The sequence below is a fragment of the Melanotaenia boesemani genome, chromosome 13 (assembly GCF_017639745.1).
Source record: "Melanotaenia boesemani isolate fMelBoe1 chromosome 13, fMelBoe1.pri, whole genome shotgun sequence".
In the NCBI taxonomy this organism is placed as follows: Eukaryota; Metazoa; Chordata; class Actinopteri; order Atheriniformes; family Melanotaeniidae; genus Melanotaenia; species Melanotaenia boesemani.
In genome coordinates this window covers 8,671,367-8,686,038 of record NC_055694.1, presented here as the reverse complement: position 1 = coordinate 8,686,038, position 14,672 = coordinate 8,671,367, and the positions used below count along the sequence as shown (strand labels likewise).

Sequence of the window (14,672 nt, the reverse complement as noted above, 5' to 3'; positions counted from 1 at the left end):
CGGATACATATAAATGCTACGCTGTGAACGACTATGGCAAAGCTGTCTGCACAACAACGTTAAGTTTAATTGAAGGTAAGACATTTGTAAACACAAGTGAGAGTATTTGCTTGATTGTACATTTGCCTCAGATGTTTAGTCTTGTAAACTTAATTTTTACTGAACTTTACTCAGTTTCTATGCCAGATATTTTATTGCCTTTGTCAGTCAAACATGCAGTTTAGATGATGTTTTGCATGAATACAAAGTTATTCTGAATATTTTTTCAGCTTCAACAAATCCTGCAGATTTCAGAAAATTGCTGAGGAAAAGGTAAGAATGCAAGCTACTAAAGCAGAATCCTGCATGAGTGTATCTTATAACAATAACAGAGACATGGAAATAAATATTTGCAAATCTTTTAGTAAAGTAGCAGATGGAGAAAATGATGAGAAATTCTGGGATGCAATGCTGAATGCTGACAGGAGAGACTATGAACGCATCTGTTCTGAGTACGGTGTTACAGACTTAAATGTGGTTCTCAAAAAGCTTGAAGAGAAGAAGAAAGACAGAAGGCAGAATAAACAAAAGGTATGGAAACTCTCAGGTCTTCATTCAGATTCATTATGTTCTGCTAAGCCATTCATTTAGTTTAGTACAGATTCATTTAACTTAAGAGAGCTGACATTAATAATGTATGAAAGTCCATGTTTATTCTGAATATTTACAGCTGTTTGTTGTAACGTTAAATTGATCATTCAAATGTGTTTATTTGTTGCCCCACTACACTTCTCCTGTCACTTCCAGGCTCACTGACTCCAATCTCTATAAGTTTTCTTTCACTCGCATTTAAAATAGATCATTTTACTTAAATATGCACCAGTTGCAATTGTACTTCAATAACTCATCATATACATTATTGTTATATTACTAGTGACTATTTACAATTATACAAACTAAGTATGAAAGTTTCAAATAATATGAAAAACCAAATTAATGCCCATGGTGACTTTGTTTTGACTGCACAATGAATCTTAAAGCATTCATAAGTAAAACTTTTGTGTACCTAACAGGACAATGTAATACCCTATGATGATGATGATGATGATGATGATGATGACAATGCAACAGAGAAATGCGGTAATAAAAGTGTTGGGAGAACAAAGGAAATCAACATTAATGGTCAACGGCAACATGACTCGGCGGTGCATCAGGGAGATGTTGAGGAGGTTAACTTCCTAAACAGACAGCTGAAGGAAGCAGGTGTTGAAGACGACCTCCTACTTACAGAGTTTAAACGTGAGTTACAACTGTCTGTTCAGCATCCTGAACCTTCATGTTTTACTTCATGCATGAGCTTTTTGGAAATGACCTCCTTTTTTTTAATCTCTTTACATTTTTCATCTAGAACTATGTTATCATGTTAATCAATTTCCTACATCCATTTTTTGTCAAAATAGTCACGGCAGTACAATCTCACCTCATGTCAAAGTCACACATGAGCTATGACACGGCTGTCTGGGAAACTAAGTACTCAGTGATGTCTAGTTAGTCTTTGTGGTACTGTGGTTTCAAAAACAGTTCTTTGTACACTGATGAAAATGTTCGTAACAAAGCTAAAACCTAAACTTTTAACACAGTGCTCATTTTATGATGTTTACTTCCAAAGGTGTGGATTACAAATTGTAGTAGCTCTTCTCTTCTATAGAACCAAACCTTACTGACATAGAAGTGATATGTGTAATATGCGGAATAAAAAATGCTCAAAAAATAATATGCACTTTTTTTTTTTAGTTTCCAATGTGGACTTTGTTATCAAAATTCAAGAGATTACAGTTCAAGAGAGAGACCATGCTCTATTTGAGTGCGTTTTGACGCATCCACTCCCAAAGATCACATGGATGAAAAAAGGTGTGGTCCTGGAAGATGGAGAAAAGTATGGTATAACTGTATCAGACCAAAAACTGATTCACAGGCTCCTGATTAAGGACTGCAATAAGCTCGATAAAGCCATCTATTCAGCCGTGGCTGGTATTACATCCTGCAGTGCCTGGCTGGTTGTGGAAGGTAAAATTTTATAGTGCAGAATCTACTCATGTCCTTACTGAAGAAGTGACCGTTTTAAGAAATACATGATGTGTTTTTGTATATGCTTAAAGATGAGAGTAACACTGGTGGTAAGAGGACACTCCGTAAAATTACATTGGCTGGTGGAATAAAGGCTGACCTGGAAAAAGTGGCCAAAGAGCAGCAAAAGAAGAACCGGGAAGAAATCGAGAAGATTTTAGAAGCTGTAAAGGCCAAACACGCAGCAGGACAACTGAAAGAAGGAATTGCATTGACATGTAATGGTGAAGACTGGAATGGGATGGATAAAACAGGAAAAACAAAATGCAATATCTCAAAAGAAGATGGCAAAGCTCTGAAAGTAGAAAATTCAGGATGTGTAGAAGAAGTAAGAGAGCAGCTGAAAGCAGGTGACCCCATAAGTACAAAATACACCAAAGGTCGAGCGGGTTTCCACACAGTAGCAGGTAACGTTTATATTTTCCTAAAAAATGCATTTGCATCAGCTACACTTTAGTTAGCAAACTAAGTTAGTTGGTTAGTTTTACCTTCACTGATATCAACGTTTTTTATATCCAACATACAACAGATTTAAATGCAGAAAAACCCCTCAAGGAAAAGAGAAACCCCACTGGAACTGTGACCGACTCAAGATACTTAAAGCAATGTGAAGAAATGGAGAATGGAGAAATTGGTAAGAACAATAAACACAAAACAGTGACGATCTTAATGATTAACTGAAAATTGACCAATTGATTGTGACTGATAATATTATCAAATGTTTTTAACATCCAAAACTGTGTAAAATTAATTGTTTTGATCACATGCTCTCTGTCCATAATGAATGTATTGATGTAGTCCAGTTAGATATTTTAGAAAAAAAATAGAAAAGAAGAGCAAGCAAGCAGGGATCACTACACAAGAAGATTAAACAATGACATTTCAGCAGGGAAAAATATCAATTTAAAGCTAAATTTAACAATTAAAATGTATAAGTGAGAGTTAAGCCTTTTCCCCCTTTTTTACACCCTTAGTCGCTTTGGTTTCCTTCATGATTAACAAATGATGACATATAAAATGGCATAGCAATAGTGTTCAGAACTTATAGAAAATCTGTGTAAAGCTGTGTGTGTTGTTTAAATTAGTACCAACACAGATCCAAAAGAGCAAGCAAGCGACAATTAACCAAGTTTATTGCTGACCACAAAAAGCATCAAGGAAGTTTAAATGTAAGCAAAAAGCCACATGATGTTACAGCAGGTTTTTATAGATTTAATGGATTCATAGCAAGACAACTGAAAATGTTCTTCTCCATGTTTATCAAGTAGGCTATATGAACATTTTGTATAAGCTCTGTGTGTTAGGCGCTGTACAGATGAACATGGCTATTTTGATAATCACAGATGTTTAGAAGCTTGTTTGCCAGCCTTCCACATAAAAACAGTTTTGGGCTCTGAGACTGAACTTCTTGAAAAAGAGTTCAGAGTAAAGTTTTCACTTATTTTGCAACATTCATCAGATGTGTGCTTTCAGCATCAGATTGTGTCAAATAATTTGACGGATAACTTTAAGTCCAGCTGATTTTTGGAAAAAAGTGATAATTTTTAATGTGTAGATGTCATTTTTTGTGAAATAAAAGGAGAAAAAAAAACACCAGGTTCTTCTGTACTTGTATTTAGATATGGGAATTTTCTTTATGATTGAAAACACCTTCTGGAGTACTTTTCTGGAGTTTAACATCACTGCTGTTGCGGAATTTGTTTAATTGATAAATGTGCTTTGTTTTTCCAGAGTCCAGTGATGAATGTGTTGCAGGAAACCAGCTTCAAATGTTAACTGAGAGTCAACTTGAAATGATCGAATCCAGCGGAAATAAAAACCAAAGAGATTCTGTCAGAAACCAAAGGAGAACAAAGAAGGTCCAATGGAAAGAAGATGAATCTGGTACGAAATGAAACATGCTGACTGCATAGATTGCATGTACTTTAATTGTGTGCCAAAATTAAGCATATCAGATGCATGACAACAAAATGCTATTAAGTCAGCAGGAAAAGCTGTACATGATACAGATACTTGAAGAGGTTTTATATTCAATGGTGTTAAACCCAACAGATACTAATTTCCTGAATCAAATTAATTCTAATTTACAAGGTTCCAATAATATTCAGTTTCATCACCAATTTACTTTCATTTAGTTAATGAAATTTTACTTTTAATATAAATTTTAATTGGTGTTAACAAAAAAAAAAAGAAAAGAAAAAGGAAAGGCTTGCTCTGCTGCACAGAGACAAAAGTGGAAAAAGCATTCACATGGCAGCAGGGAAAGGTATATAGTCACAGATCGAGTTTAAAAGACACCCTGACCTGATGAGGATACAGTGCAGGTTGTTGAGAAAGCACACAACAAAACACTCTTTCCACTGCTGATGAAGTATTTTCTAAACCATTTGCAGATTCTTATTCAATATACAAAAGAAATTCCATCATGAACTCGGGTTCATATTCAACATTTTTCCTAATTTCCTGTAAGCTTTCATCTAACTGCTTCAAAGCAACAGACTTTTGAATTCTTGATTATTTTCTTTGAAAACCTCCAACGCTTTAAAGGGTTAAAACACAATGTGTATTGTTTACTGGTTTCAACACAGATCTGACTAAACAAGCAACGGACAATGATGAGAATGAGGACACTGCTGGCCAGACAACATATGGAGGAATTTCTAAGAAAAGCAAAAAGCCAAAGAGTGCCGCAGCAAATGGTAAGAGAATGCAAATTATTCACTACAGGATAGTGCTGTATGAATTAATTACTAAAAGACTAAGTGCTGTCTGGCTCCATGATGTCAATAATACTGTCCCACATTTTGTTCTTTGATGGGTGGAAGATTGAATGGTCTACCAATAACCTTGTTAAACATGTTTATCATTGCTCATACGTTTTATCATAAGATCATCTTCTAAACCAAACTTTTATGAAACATCTTCCCAGATTAAAAAATTATTGCCTTTTCACTGGAAAACAGGGGATTTTAGCTTGCAACATCAAATTATGCAACCCTATTACCTTGGTTTATGTCAGAATATGAACTGATCTCCCTTTTATTTACATACCAACATAGCCCACAGAGTCCTGGTGCCTATTAATTAAATTTACATTTAATCACCGACTATATTAAGGAATGTAACCCTTTAAAAAGGCATTAGACAACACTGCTAAATAAAAATGCTAAAAACAGATCATGATGTCATTTTTGTGAGTTTATTTTCTGACTGTAACAACAATTCAATAATATTCAGAACTTAAAATCCAATTTGTAAAGCTCGTGTGTGTTGTTTTAGTTGTTTTCCTCACAGATCCGAATGAACAAGCAAGTGACAATGAAACAAGTGACAACAATGGAAATCAGGCCTCTGCTGGCCAGGCAAAGCATCAAAGAGGCTCCAAGAAAAGCAAAAAGCCAAAGAATGCTGTAGCCAATGGTAAGAAACCACACAATTTGAGGTTATTTTGCTCCGTGATGCTATTTATCCAGAACAAAAAAAAAAAAAATACTTCAAAATACTTTGAACAAACAACCAGGTGAAACAATACATACAATGAAACCAAAAACCCAAATAAGAGCACAATGCAGCCAAATATGTTTATCATTGATCATAAGTTTGACTTTAGGAATAATTGTATGTTTTTAAAAACGTAAGCATGAACATGGGTATATTGATAAATGCAAGCATTTTTTTCTATGCTTTTGGGCCCGTTGTGCACTTGCAGATGCAGTTTTGGGCTCTCAAAGCAAACCTTTAGAAAATACCTTCCAGGCTGAGAAAAACTTGACTTCAAGTGTGACATTTATGTGTTGACTGGAAAAAACAGGGATTGCAAAATCAGAATGTGCACCACTATTTCCTTGGTTAAATGTCAGAATATGGACTCATCTCTCCTTTTATTTACAATTGATCAATCTAGTCCAGATAGCTCTGATGCTAACATTGCTAACAGGAGTTTCTGTATAAATTGCCCATAAAAAGTAAATTTAATTGCCAACTACACTAAGACACAGAGACGTCAGAACATACTAGACATGACTGTTAAATAAAGCGCTAAAATGACCCCAAATCTGATGCCATTTTGCAAGTTTATTTTCTAACTGTACAACAAATTAAATGTATTAATGTTCAGAATTTAAACTTTATAAAACTGTGTTTGATGTTTCAGTTGTTTTCCTTGCAGATTCAAATGAACAAGTAAGTGATAATGAACCAAGTGACAACGAAGAGGAGGACTCTGCTGGCCAAACAACGCATCAAGGAAGATTTAAGAAGAGTAAAAAGTCAAAAAATGCTGCAGCCAATGGTACAAAACCACAGATGATTTGCCACAGTAATGTTGTATGAATTTATGGCCAAATAATTCAGACGTTATTCTGCTGTTATCCCATTCATTTTGTTCCACAATTTATTAGAAACCACTTAAATGTGTTTTTACACTTAGAAAACTTAGATTGCTTCAACTAAAGTCTATAATATGAAAATATTTGCTATGTTAAAGTCATAATTGGCTAAGTTTCTTCCATTCCTTTATTTACTGCCAAAGTTTTTATTCCGTTTTGGTGAATATGATTTAACTGTTTACAAAACTAATAGTATAAATATTAACACGTTTGTTTTAATAGGTGAAATGTTTTATACTCATGCATGAACTTGAATAATGTTTCATTTAATAATTGTAGTCTGGCTTCAGCAATAAGCTGAGAGCAGCCATGTTTGGACCAGTTCTTATTTTTCTTGTTTGTTTTTTACCATCATTTTGAGATAACAAGGTTTTGTTTTTCTTGAGATAATGGAATAATTTAAGTCATTATTTCAAGGCAACAATGTTGAAATAGAGGTTTGCTTGTTTCTTTTTGTTTTGTTTTGTTTTTCTTAACTATGAAAATAAATCTTTGTTAAACTTCAGGAAAGCCACTGTTTGCATATTCTTAAAATCATTTTCCACACAGATTCAAATGAAGCAAGTGACGAAGAACCAAGCGACAATGAGGACGAGGACTCTGCAGGCCTGATGAGAATTCAAGGACAATCTAAGCAAAGCAAAAAGCTAAAGGATGCTGCAGCCATTGGTAAGAAACCACACGTGATCCACCACTGTATAAAGCTGATGCATGCATCTCTTGGAATTATTAGATCACTGTGACAATAAAGGCATGTATGTTGTCATTTCAAATAGACGAAAGTACATTTTCTGAGGATCACTGTGGGTGTAAAGAGACTGAAGAAGTTGGTGACTCTTCCTCACATGCGAGACGTAAAAGACAAGGCCCACTCATAGAGGAGTTAGTGATCGGTGAGTAATCCATGAGCCACTGTATCACTAGTTACTAGAAAGAACTGCAAATGCAACACCTCTTTGACCTATTAAGACAACAAAAATATATTAAATATTTCTTTTATGTTTGTCAAACTACTATTAAACAATTTGTAGTACATATATTGAAATAATATAATATATATAAAAAATAAAATCCATTGTTGGTTGTTATTAGATCCAGGTGTTCACATCATCTGGGGTTTGTCTGATGTCAATGCTATCATCAGAGAGGCTGCTGAGTTAAGATGCAAGCTCAGTAGTGAAGCCTGTGAGGGAGCCTGGTTCAGAGATGGCAAAAAGGTTGGTCCTAAATATCAAACTAATCTTTTTCTGCTTCGGTGTGTTTGGCTGCCAAAGTATATTATGTTGTTGTGACAAAGAAGAATAACAGAGTTGTTCTAGGTTCAATAAGGTGTGTGTGTGAAATTAATGTCATCAAAGGGGTTTTTTGACCGAGTTCCAGTCCTGGTTCGGAGCCAGAGCCTGACCAAGCACCGGCTCCTGGCTCCCAAAACTCGTTCAAAAGGTGTAGATTTAGCAAACAAAGCTAAAACCAGAAATTTGCACAATATATTTCAGTCAAATCAACTTTTGAGGCCACTATTGTGCTTGTTTTTGTCACTTTAGTTCAAGTGAAAGAGGGCTAGGATAGATTTTATTTGGTTACCTGTATTGGTAACGTAGCCTGATGTTACTTTTAACAGGTCAGCCCAGGTGAATCATTTTCCTGTCACGTAATGCAGCCCCGAATACTTTTTTTTCTGGTGCCTAAATATTCAAATATAGAAAATTAAAATAAGCCTAAACAAGCTTTTTTAACATTTGAATACACAAAAATACATCAGTCTTTTACTACAACCATGCAATTTCCATTAGGGCCCCAATGAATATTTTGTTTGTTTTGAAGAGAATATTTACTTGAGTCAAACAGGTTAGTTGTTACACCTTCCAATCTAACATTTCCTTTGTGTATAAACTATTTTTCATTCAGTAGGGTCTGGTCAAATGTACCACACATATTTGGATTTTGTCTAAATACATTGGATCTATGTGACACAATACAACTCTAGGGTCCACAGTGTTTCTGATTTGAATTTTGTGCTTTTAAGAAAGAATTTCTCACTGTTGGAATGATTTTTTTGTGTATTTGTCCCATTTTCCATCAGATATCCCCAGATAACAATTTCTCCATCACTAAAGATGGAGCAATCCATAAATTAGCCATAATCAAGTGTGAAGAAGAGCACAGTGGGAAATATCGTTTTGAAGCAGATGGTCGTAAAACAGAGGCGATGCTCAACGTCAAAGGTTAGACAATTTTTCAAGAAGGCAAAAATATTTTAAATTATTTAGCAAGAGTAACATTTACAGTTACCTTTAAAATTTATTTACACCAAAGCTAACTGAACCACATCACCACATCAGCACTGAACTGATCCTAAATGGACCCTTTTTGTCAGATCCCCCCAGATTCAACACTGAAGACCTCAGTGCTTTCACTGAGCCTTTGACAGTTAAAATGGGTCACAACGCTGTCTTCAAACTGCAATTTGTTGGTCACAAACCCATAAAGATTCAGTGGTACAGAGAAGGAGAAGAGCTTCAAGAGGACAACAATACAAAGATGGAGAAATCTGAGAGTCACAGTCGTTTGCTCCTAATCAGATGCCAGAGGAAGGACACAGGAGAGATCAAGATCAAGCTCAAGAATGAACATGGCTTCACTGAGGCAATCTCACAGCTTATTGTGCTCGGTGAGTGAGTTGTGTAAAATGCTAATCTTAGTAGTAGTGTTATTTCTCTTTTTCTATCATTTATGAATTACACATAAACCCCCTTTTTCTAATCTACAATTCACTTTATACCTAAGATGGTGTTAGCATGTTTAACACAGAGTGCATGGCTTATTAATGCATTAAATATGTACATTACCAAGGATGTTTGTCAGTGTCATTACTAAACCTTTATTTATACACATGCTGCTTACAGCATAGTATGTGTTCTAAATGAGAAAGACTTAACTGACTCAGCTGTAAAAAATAAATACACTGCTTGAGCATCTGTCCACATACAGCCATCCTTATACACATATTCATACACCTTGCCAGTCTTTTCTTTAGCATGATGCCTTAATTTCATTGTACCATTTGTGCTTGTACAGGCTTGAATGCATGCTTGCTTATGCACTTCACAGCTTGTCACAAATTAATCTATTTTGTTTTTGAAAATACTCTTAACCTTAAAAAGAAACTTTTTTCTGGACTTTGAGCATTTTCTGTATGTTGTAGACAAACCAACTTCACCTCTGGGTCCTGCAGAGGTAACCGAGAGCTCAGCTACATGTGTTGAATTTAAGTGGAGGCCTCCAAAGGATGATGGTGGTTCGCCAGTTATTGGCTACATTTTGGAGCGTCAGCAGGTGGGACGAAACACCTGGAAGAAAATAGGGGAAGTACCAGGTGTGCCCAGCTACCGTGACACTGATGTGGACCGTGGACGTAAATACTGTTACCGAATCAGAGCGGTGACTTCAGAGGGTACAAGTGAAGTGATGGAAACTGATGAAATGCAAGCTGGCACATTTGGTAAGCCAACCCAGTACTAATGTAAAATAATCCAACATGTCACCTTATCAAATTCACTATTTATCCGAATGACAGATCTATTAGAAATGCAAGTGCATATATTAAGAATTTAATTTTCATGATTCATGTCTCTTAAATATAACTTCTATCATCCAAAAGAGTCATCCTATAGGCCTTTTCATTTGTTGCTGTCAACTTCTGTATCCAAATGCATTCAAATCTGCAGACAACATCAAACTTTCTGCTGCATTTTGTTCAATTTTGTTTAATCTATTGAGTTTCTGGAAACAGTTTTACCCATTAAATGTATACAAATAATGAGTAACTATGTGCATTTTATGAGCCAACAAGTCCACATTGTCTGCTGTCTGTGGTTAAACAGGGGAGGTTTCAGTGTATACAAATAAAAGATGGCCTTTACCTACAGCTAGCCAATGATTAGATATGTTCAAACATGTAAGCTTCATGACGCAATCAAACTATCAAAGCCACTGGAAAAATTTCATATCCATCCCAACACTGCTCCATTAAATCACAAAATATTATATATTATATATACACTTACTGTTTGCAGGGCTACATAAAGAGTCTGTCCACCTTGGTCTCACCATTGTTTTGAGCAGGACAACCAGTTATCTTCTGTCTGTATGAGACTACAAAAACTTTCCGTGGATTATGTTGGAGGTAATCCTTGTCTGAAAAGTCCAAATCACCATCCTCCTGATCCAGTTATTCCTGTTAATTTTAGAGGGTAACTTTTACCAACCATTGCCATCACTCCAAAATAAATGGACTGTACCTCTTCATGGTTATTTGTATGATAATCAATTACAGGATAACAGCTCATGACAACTTAGCTGATTCAGTAAGAACAGTAAAGAGCCAGTTAATATTTACACTATTAGTTTTGTAAACAGTTAAATCATATTCACCAAAAAGGAATAAAAACTTGGGCAGTAAATAACTTAATGGAAGAAACCTCGCCAACTGTGTATTTAACATAGCAAATATTTTCATATTTTAGACTTTAGTTGAAGCAATCTAAGTTTTCTAACTGCACAAACAGTTAAGTTGTTTTCTGTCTGTTCCCATTTTACTGTTTACTGTTCTATATTAGACACATATTAGACACATTTTAACATATGTGCCATATGTTAAAATGTGTCCTGTGACAAAGCGTCAGTGTCATAGTTCCCCCTGCATACTGTTCTTTCTGATGTAAGCTGTTTTCATAGTTCAGTGTTAGGTAGTAGCTCAAAGCAAGCCACAGTTTATTTTGAATTTCAGAGCAAAAAACTCCCAAATATTTTGTCAAATTTACAATAAAAGGGCAAAGTTCTCAGTCCCTGTTAATTAAAGTAATGCTGAAATGCATGTCAAATTCAGAAATAATTCATTCTAGAGGTAAACCACTGTATTGCAGTAAAGTATGGTTAAATACAGTGAAACAGAGTAAAAAATTTATAGAAAAATAAGAGTGAAAGTAAGAGGCAGAATACAGTGCCGAATTTAAAAAAAATATATAAACAACACAAAATACAAGAGACACAATATTTACTGGGAGATAATGAATAAAGCACTACTCCACAGTGCTGAGTTATGCAGTTTGATGGCCACAGGAAGACATTATTCCCCAGGGGTTTAAAACAAAACACAGCACATATCTCCAATGCCAACAAGGCTGTGTGAATATGACTGAATATCCAAACTGAAGAAAGGCTCGTTGTGTTTGGTGACAATATTTACCAAAGCAACTTGACCTGTTTCTGCATATTTCAGCTTTACCTGGCCCTCCTGCTCCTCCAAAGGTGATCAGTGCTTTTAATGACTGCATAAACCTGACATGGGCTTCACCGAGTAACACTGGAGGCTCTCGTATCCTGGGCTATATTTTGGAGAAACGTAAGAAGGGGAGTAATCTCTGGACTGTGGTCAATGCAGATGATATAATAAAAGGTATGCATTTTACTACAGGCAAAACTAGTGCTATAAGTCTGTTGGCCATTACATTGATGTTTGGTTTGTTTCTCTCCTAAAATACTTACAGAAAAGAAATATGGAGTGAAGGATGTTGTGGAAGGTATGGAATATGAATTCAGAGTTTCTGCCATAAACCTCTCTGGAGCCGGTGAATTTAGCAATGCCTCAGAGTTTGTGTTTGCGCGGGATCCAAAGAGTGAGTATTGCAACTGTTTATCTGTTAGCATGCAGATTAAAACTACATTGTTTATATTTGATCATCTTTATACTCCAGAGCCTCCTGGTAAAGTTACAGGCCTGAAGGTGGCTGAAACGTCCTACACTAATATGGTCCTGACTTGGACCAAACCTGAGGAGAAACCAAGCGAACAGGATGAAGCTAAAGGATATTTTGTTGAGATTCGGCAGGCAGACTGCATTGAATGGTCCCGATGTAACAGTACTCCCATCATCATGACTTCCTTCAATGTGAAAGGCCTTAAATCAATGGATATGTACTGGGTGAGAGTTATTGCTACTAATGATGGAGGAGAGAGTGCCCCTGAAGAGCTGCCTAACTATGTCCTTGCAATGCCCTCACCTGGTATGTCAGCCCTTTAAGAACTTTAACTTTCTGTTGGTTATTATTTTTGAAGAATGGCAAAAGTTGGGGTGTTAAAATTGATTGCTCAAAATCCTCCAAAACGTTGTGCTGTCACAGTCCATGGTTGTTTATGTGGAAATGGTTATGTATCCTTAGGCTGTTGTTTTCAGCAGAATAGCATCAATATGATATGACAGGAAATGCAACCTATGAATAGTAAAATGTATAAGCATGTATATTATTCTAATTATAACCATTTGCAAGTGAAAGCAAAGAAGTGAAGTGAGACATTGAGCATGAACATCACGTAACCAGACATACGGAGAAAATGAACATAAATGTGATCACATATTGGGATGGAAGCTGCATTTCTTTAGTGCACTGAGTAATGAAAATGTGGTTATTATACAGTTTTTTATTATGAAGTTGCAAAATGTTGAACTGTGATTATTAGTAAATGTTATGGCACAAGACAAGATGACGCTTTTATCATTTCTCTTACTTAGTCAGGCCAAAGTTCACAAACAAGAAGATGAAGAGCTTCATGGTGGTGAAGGCAGGAAACTCTGTCAGGATCACAGTAAGCTTTGAGGTGGGATTTATGCTTTATTTTTTATTTTTATATAAGCTGTGATTTTTTTTCCAGTTAAATTCTTCGCTGTTGCCTAAGAGTTATTTATGTTGGCATGTTCTGTTTATTCTTTATGATGCAGGCCTCCCCGTGGCCAGACATAATGTGGCTGAAGGACAACGTGCCAGTGACAAAGCATGTTACAGTCAGTAACTCTGATGGCTCTTCCCAGCTGCTGATTCCCAGCTCTGAGCGCTCTGATTCTGGTATCTACTCCATTTTAGTAAAAAATCTTGTTGGACAAGAAACACTCAGCACAGAGGTCAGGGTTACAGGTAAAACTAAAAACTAAGATTTTCTTTTTCAACATAAGCTTTGAATGTGTTTTAATGGATGTAATGAAATTTTAAACTATGTTTCCAGATGACCCAAAGCCTCCTGGACCAGTGCAGCTGGAAGAAAACGTTCCTGGCACAGTAACTGTGATCTGGGAACCTTCTCCTGATGAGAAGCGCGATGACCGTCTCCACTACACAGTATCCAAACTGGACTCATACAAACACACATGGACCCCAGTGGCTGACAGGCTCTTCAATAACAGGTTTACGGTTTGCAACATAATCCACGGGAGGGAATATCATTTTCGTGTGTATGCCAAAAACGACATGGGCATATCAGAACCCTCAGAGTCATCAACATGGGGGATGGAGAAAAAGAAAGGTGTGTTTGTGTTTGTTAGGCATTTTCAAAAGTAATATTACTCACTTTTTCATGACAAATAAAACAATATTTTTTGTCTTCTCTTGCAGAAAAATTTGTGGCATCTGAACCATCAAATAAAGTCTGTGATTTGCAGTGTGCTCCATCTTTTATTGTACCTCTGAAGCTTCACACCGCAATCAAAGGATATGAATGCTACATGAGCTGCGCAGTGAAGGGAAACCCCACACCTCGAATCACATGGTATCGAAATCACGTCAGTCTAAACACTGATACTAACTATTACATCTCCAACACTTTTGGAGTTTGCTCCATGTTAATCCTCCGTGTGGGTCCTAAAGACGTAGGAGAGTTCACCGTCATCGCAGAGAACAGCTTGGGGCGAGCAGAATGCTCCACAGTGCTCAGTGTCAGAGGTAAAAAGGAAACATGGTAGCAGTTAAAAGAAGGAGAAAGGAAAAGTTGTTGGTACTTACTCTTTTTTTTTTGCTGTTGCTTTTTTTCTGTCTATACAGATTAAAGAAACTGAAGACATCCTGTATAAGCTGTCCTTCACCAGATGATGTGGAGTGGTTCTGCTGTTTTCACATCATGCAGATGAAACTGTTTGTTGGATGGCAGCTGAAATTAACAATAAGTTTTACGTTGCATTCCTGTGGGCCTTTCCTGTGACATTTTGACCATTTATTGTAATCGTAGTCATTGTAGTTTCATGTAATGTCTTACCAGCTGATTGCTGTTACAACATAGTAGCACAGCAGCTTCCAAAACTGTATTTCACAACAGGTACCATTAATGATAGGATGTTAACATCTTTTCTGT

General features: G+C 36.2%; 1 protein-coding gene across 1 annotated transcript; it reads left to right on the top strand.

Moving 5' to 3' along the window:
- Nucleotides 1–447: 447 nt before the first annotated feature.
- Nucleotides 448–14,370, top strand: LOC121651826 (immunoglobulin-like and fibronectin type III domain-containing protein 1). The gene is made up of 23 exons (XM_042004246.1): nt 448–570; nt 1,053–1,278; nt 1,774–2,046; nt 2,139–2,513; nt 2,636–2,740; nt 3,838–3,990; nt 4,695–4,805; nt 5,386–5,526; nt 6,275–6,397; nt 7,044–7,163; nt 7,271–7,387; nt 7,587–7,711; nt 8,578–8,719; nt 8,872–9,165; nt 9,700–9,996; nt 11,776–11,952; nt 12,044–12,172; nt 12,251–12,559; nt 13,066–13,151; nt 13,273–13,465; nt 13,554–13,850; nt 13,940–14,266; nt 14,366–14,370. The coding sequence occupies exons 1-23, from the start codon at nt 448–450 to the stop codon at nt 14,368–14,370; spliced, it is 4,248 nt and encodes a 1,415-aa protein (XP_041860180.1).
- The last annotated feature ends 302 nt before the right edge of the window (nt 14,371–14,672 follow it).

Bases quoted from the DNA above. Each gene is read 5' to 3' on its own strand.
- LOC121651826 (XM_042004246.1), top strand. From the start codon at position 448: ATGCTGAATGCTGACAGGAGAGACTATGAACGCATCTGTTCTGAGTAC. The intron at 2,514-2,635 runs GTAACGTTTATA...AACATACAACAG, and splicing joins GGGTTTCCACACAGTAGCAG to ATTTAAATGCAGAAAAACCC. The intron at 13,466-13,553 runs GTAAAACTAAAA...CTATGTTTCCAG, and splicing joins CACAGAGGTCAGGGTTACAG to ATGACCCAAAGCCTCCTGGA.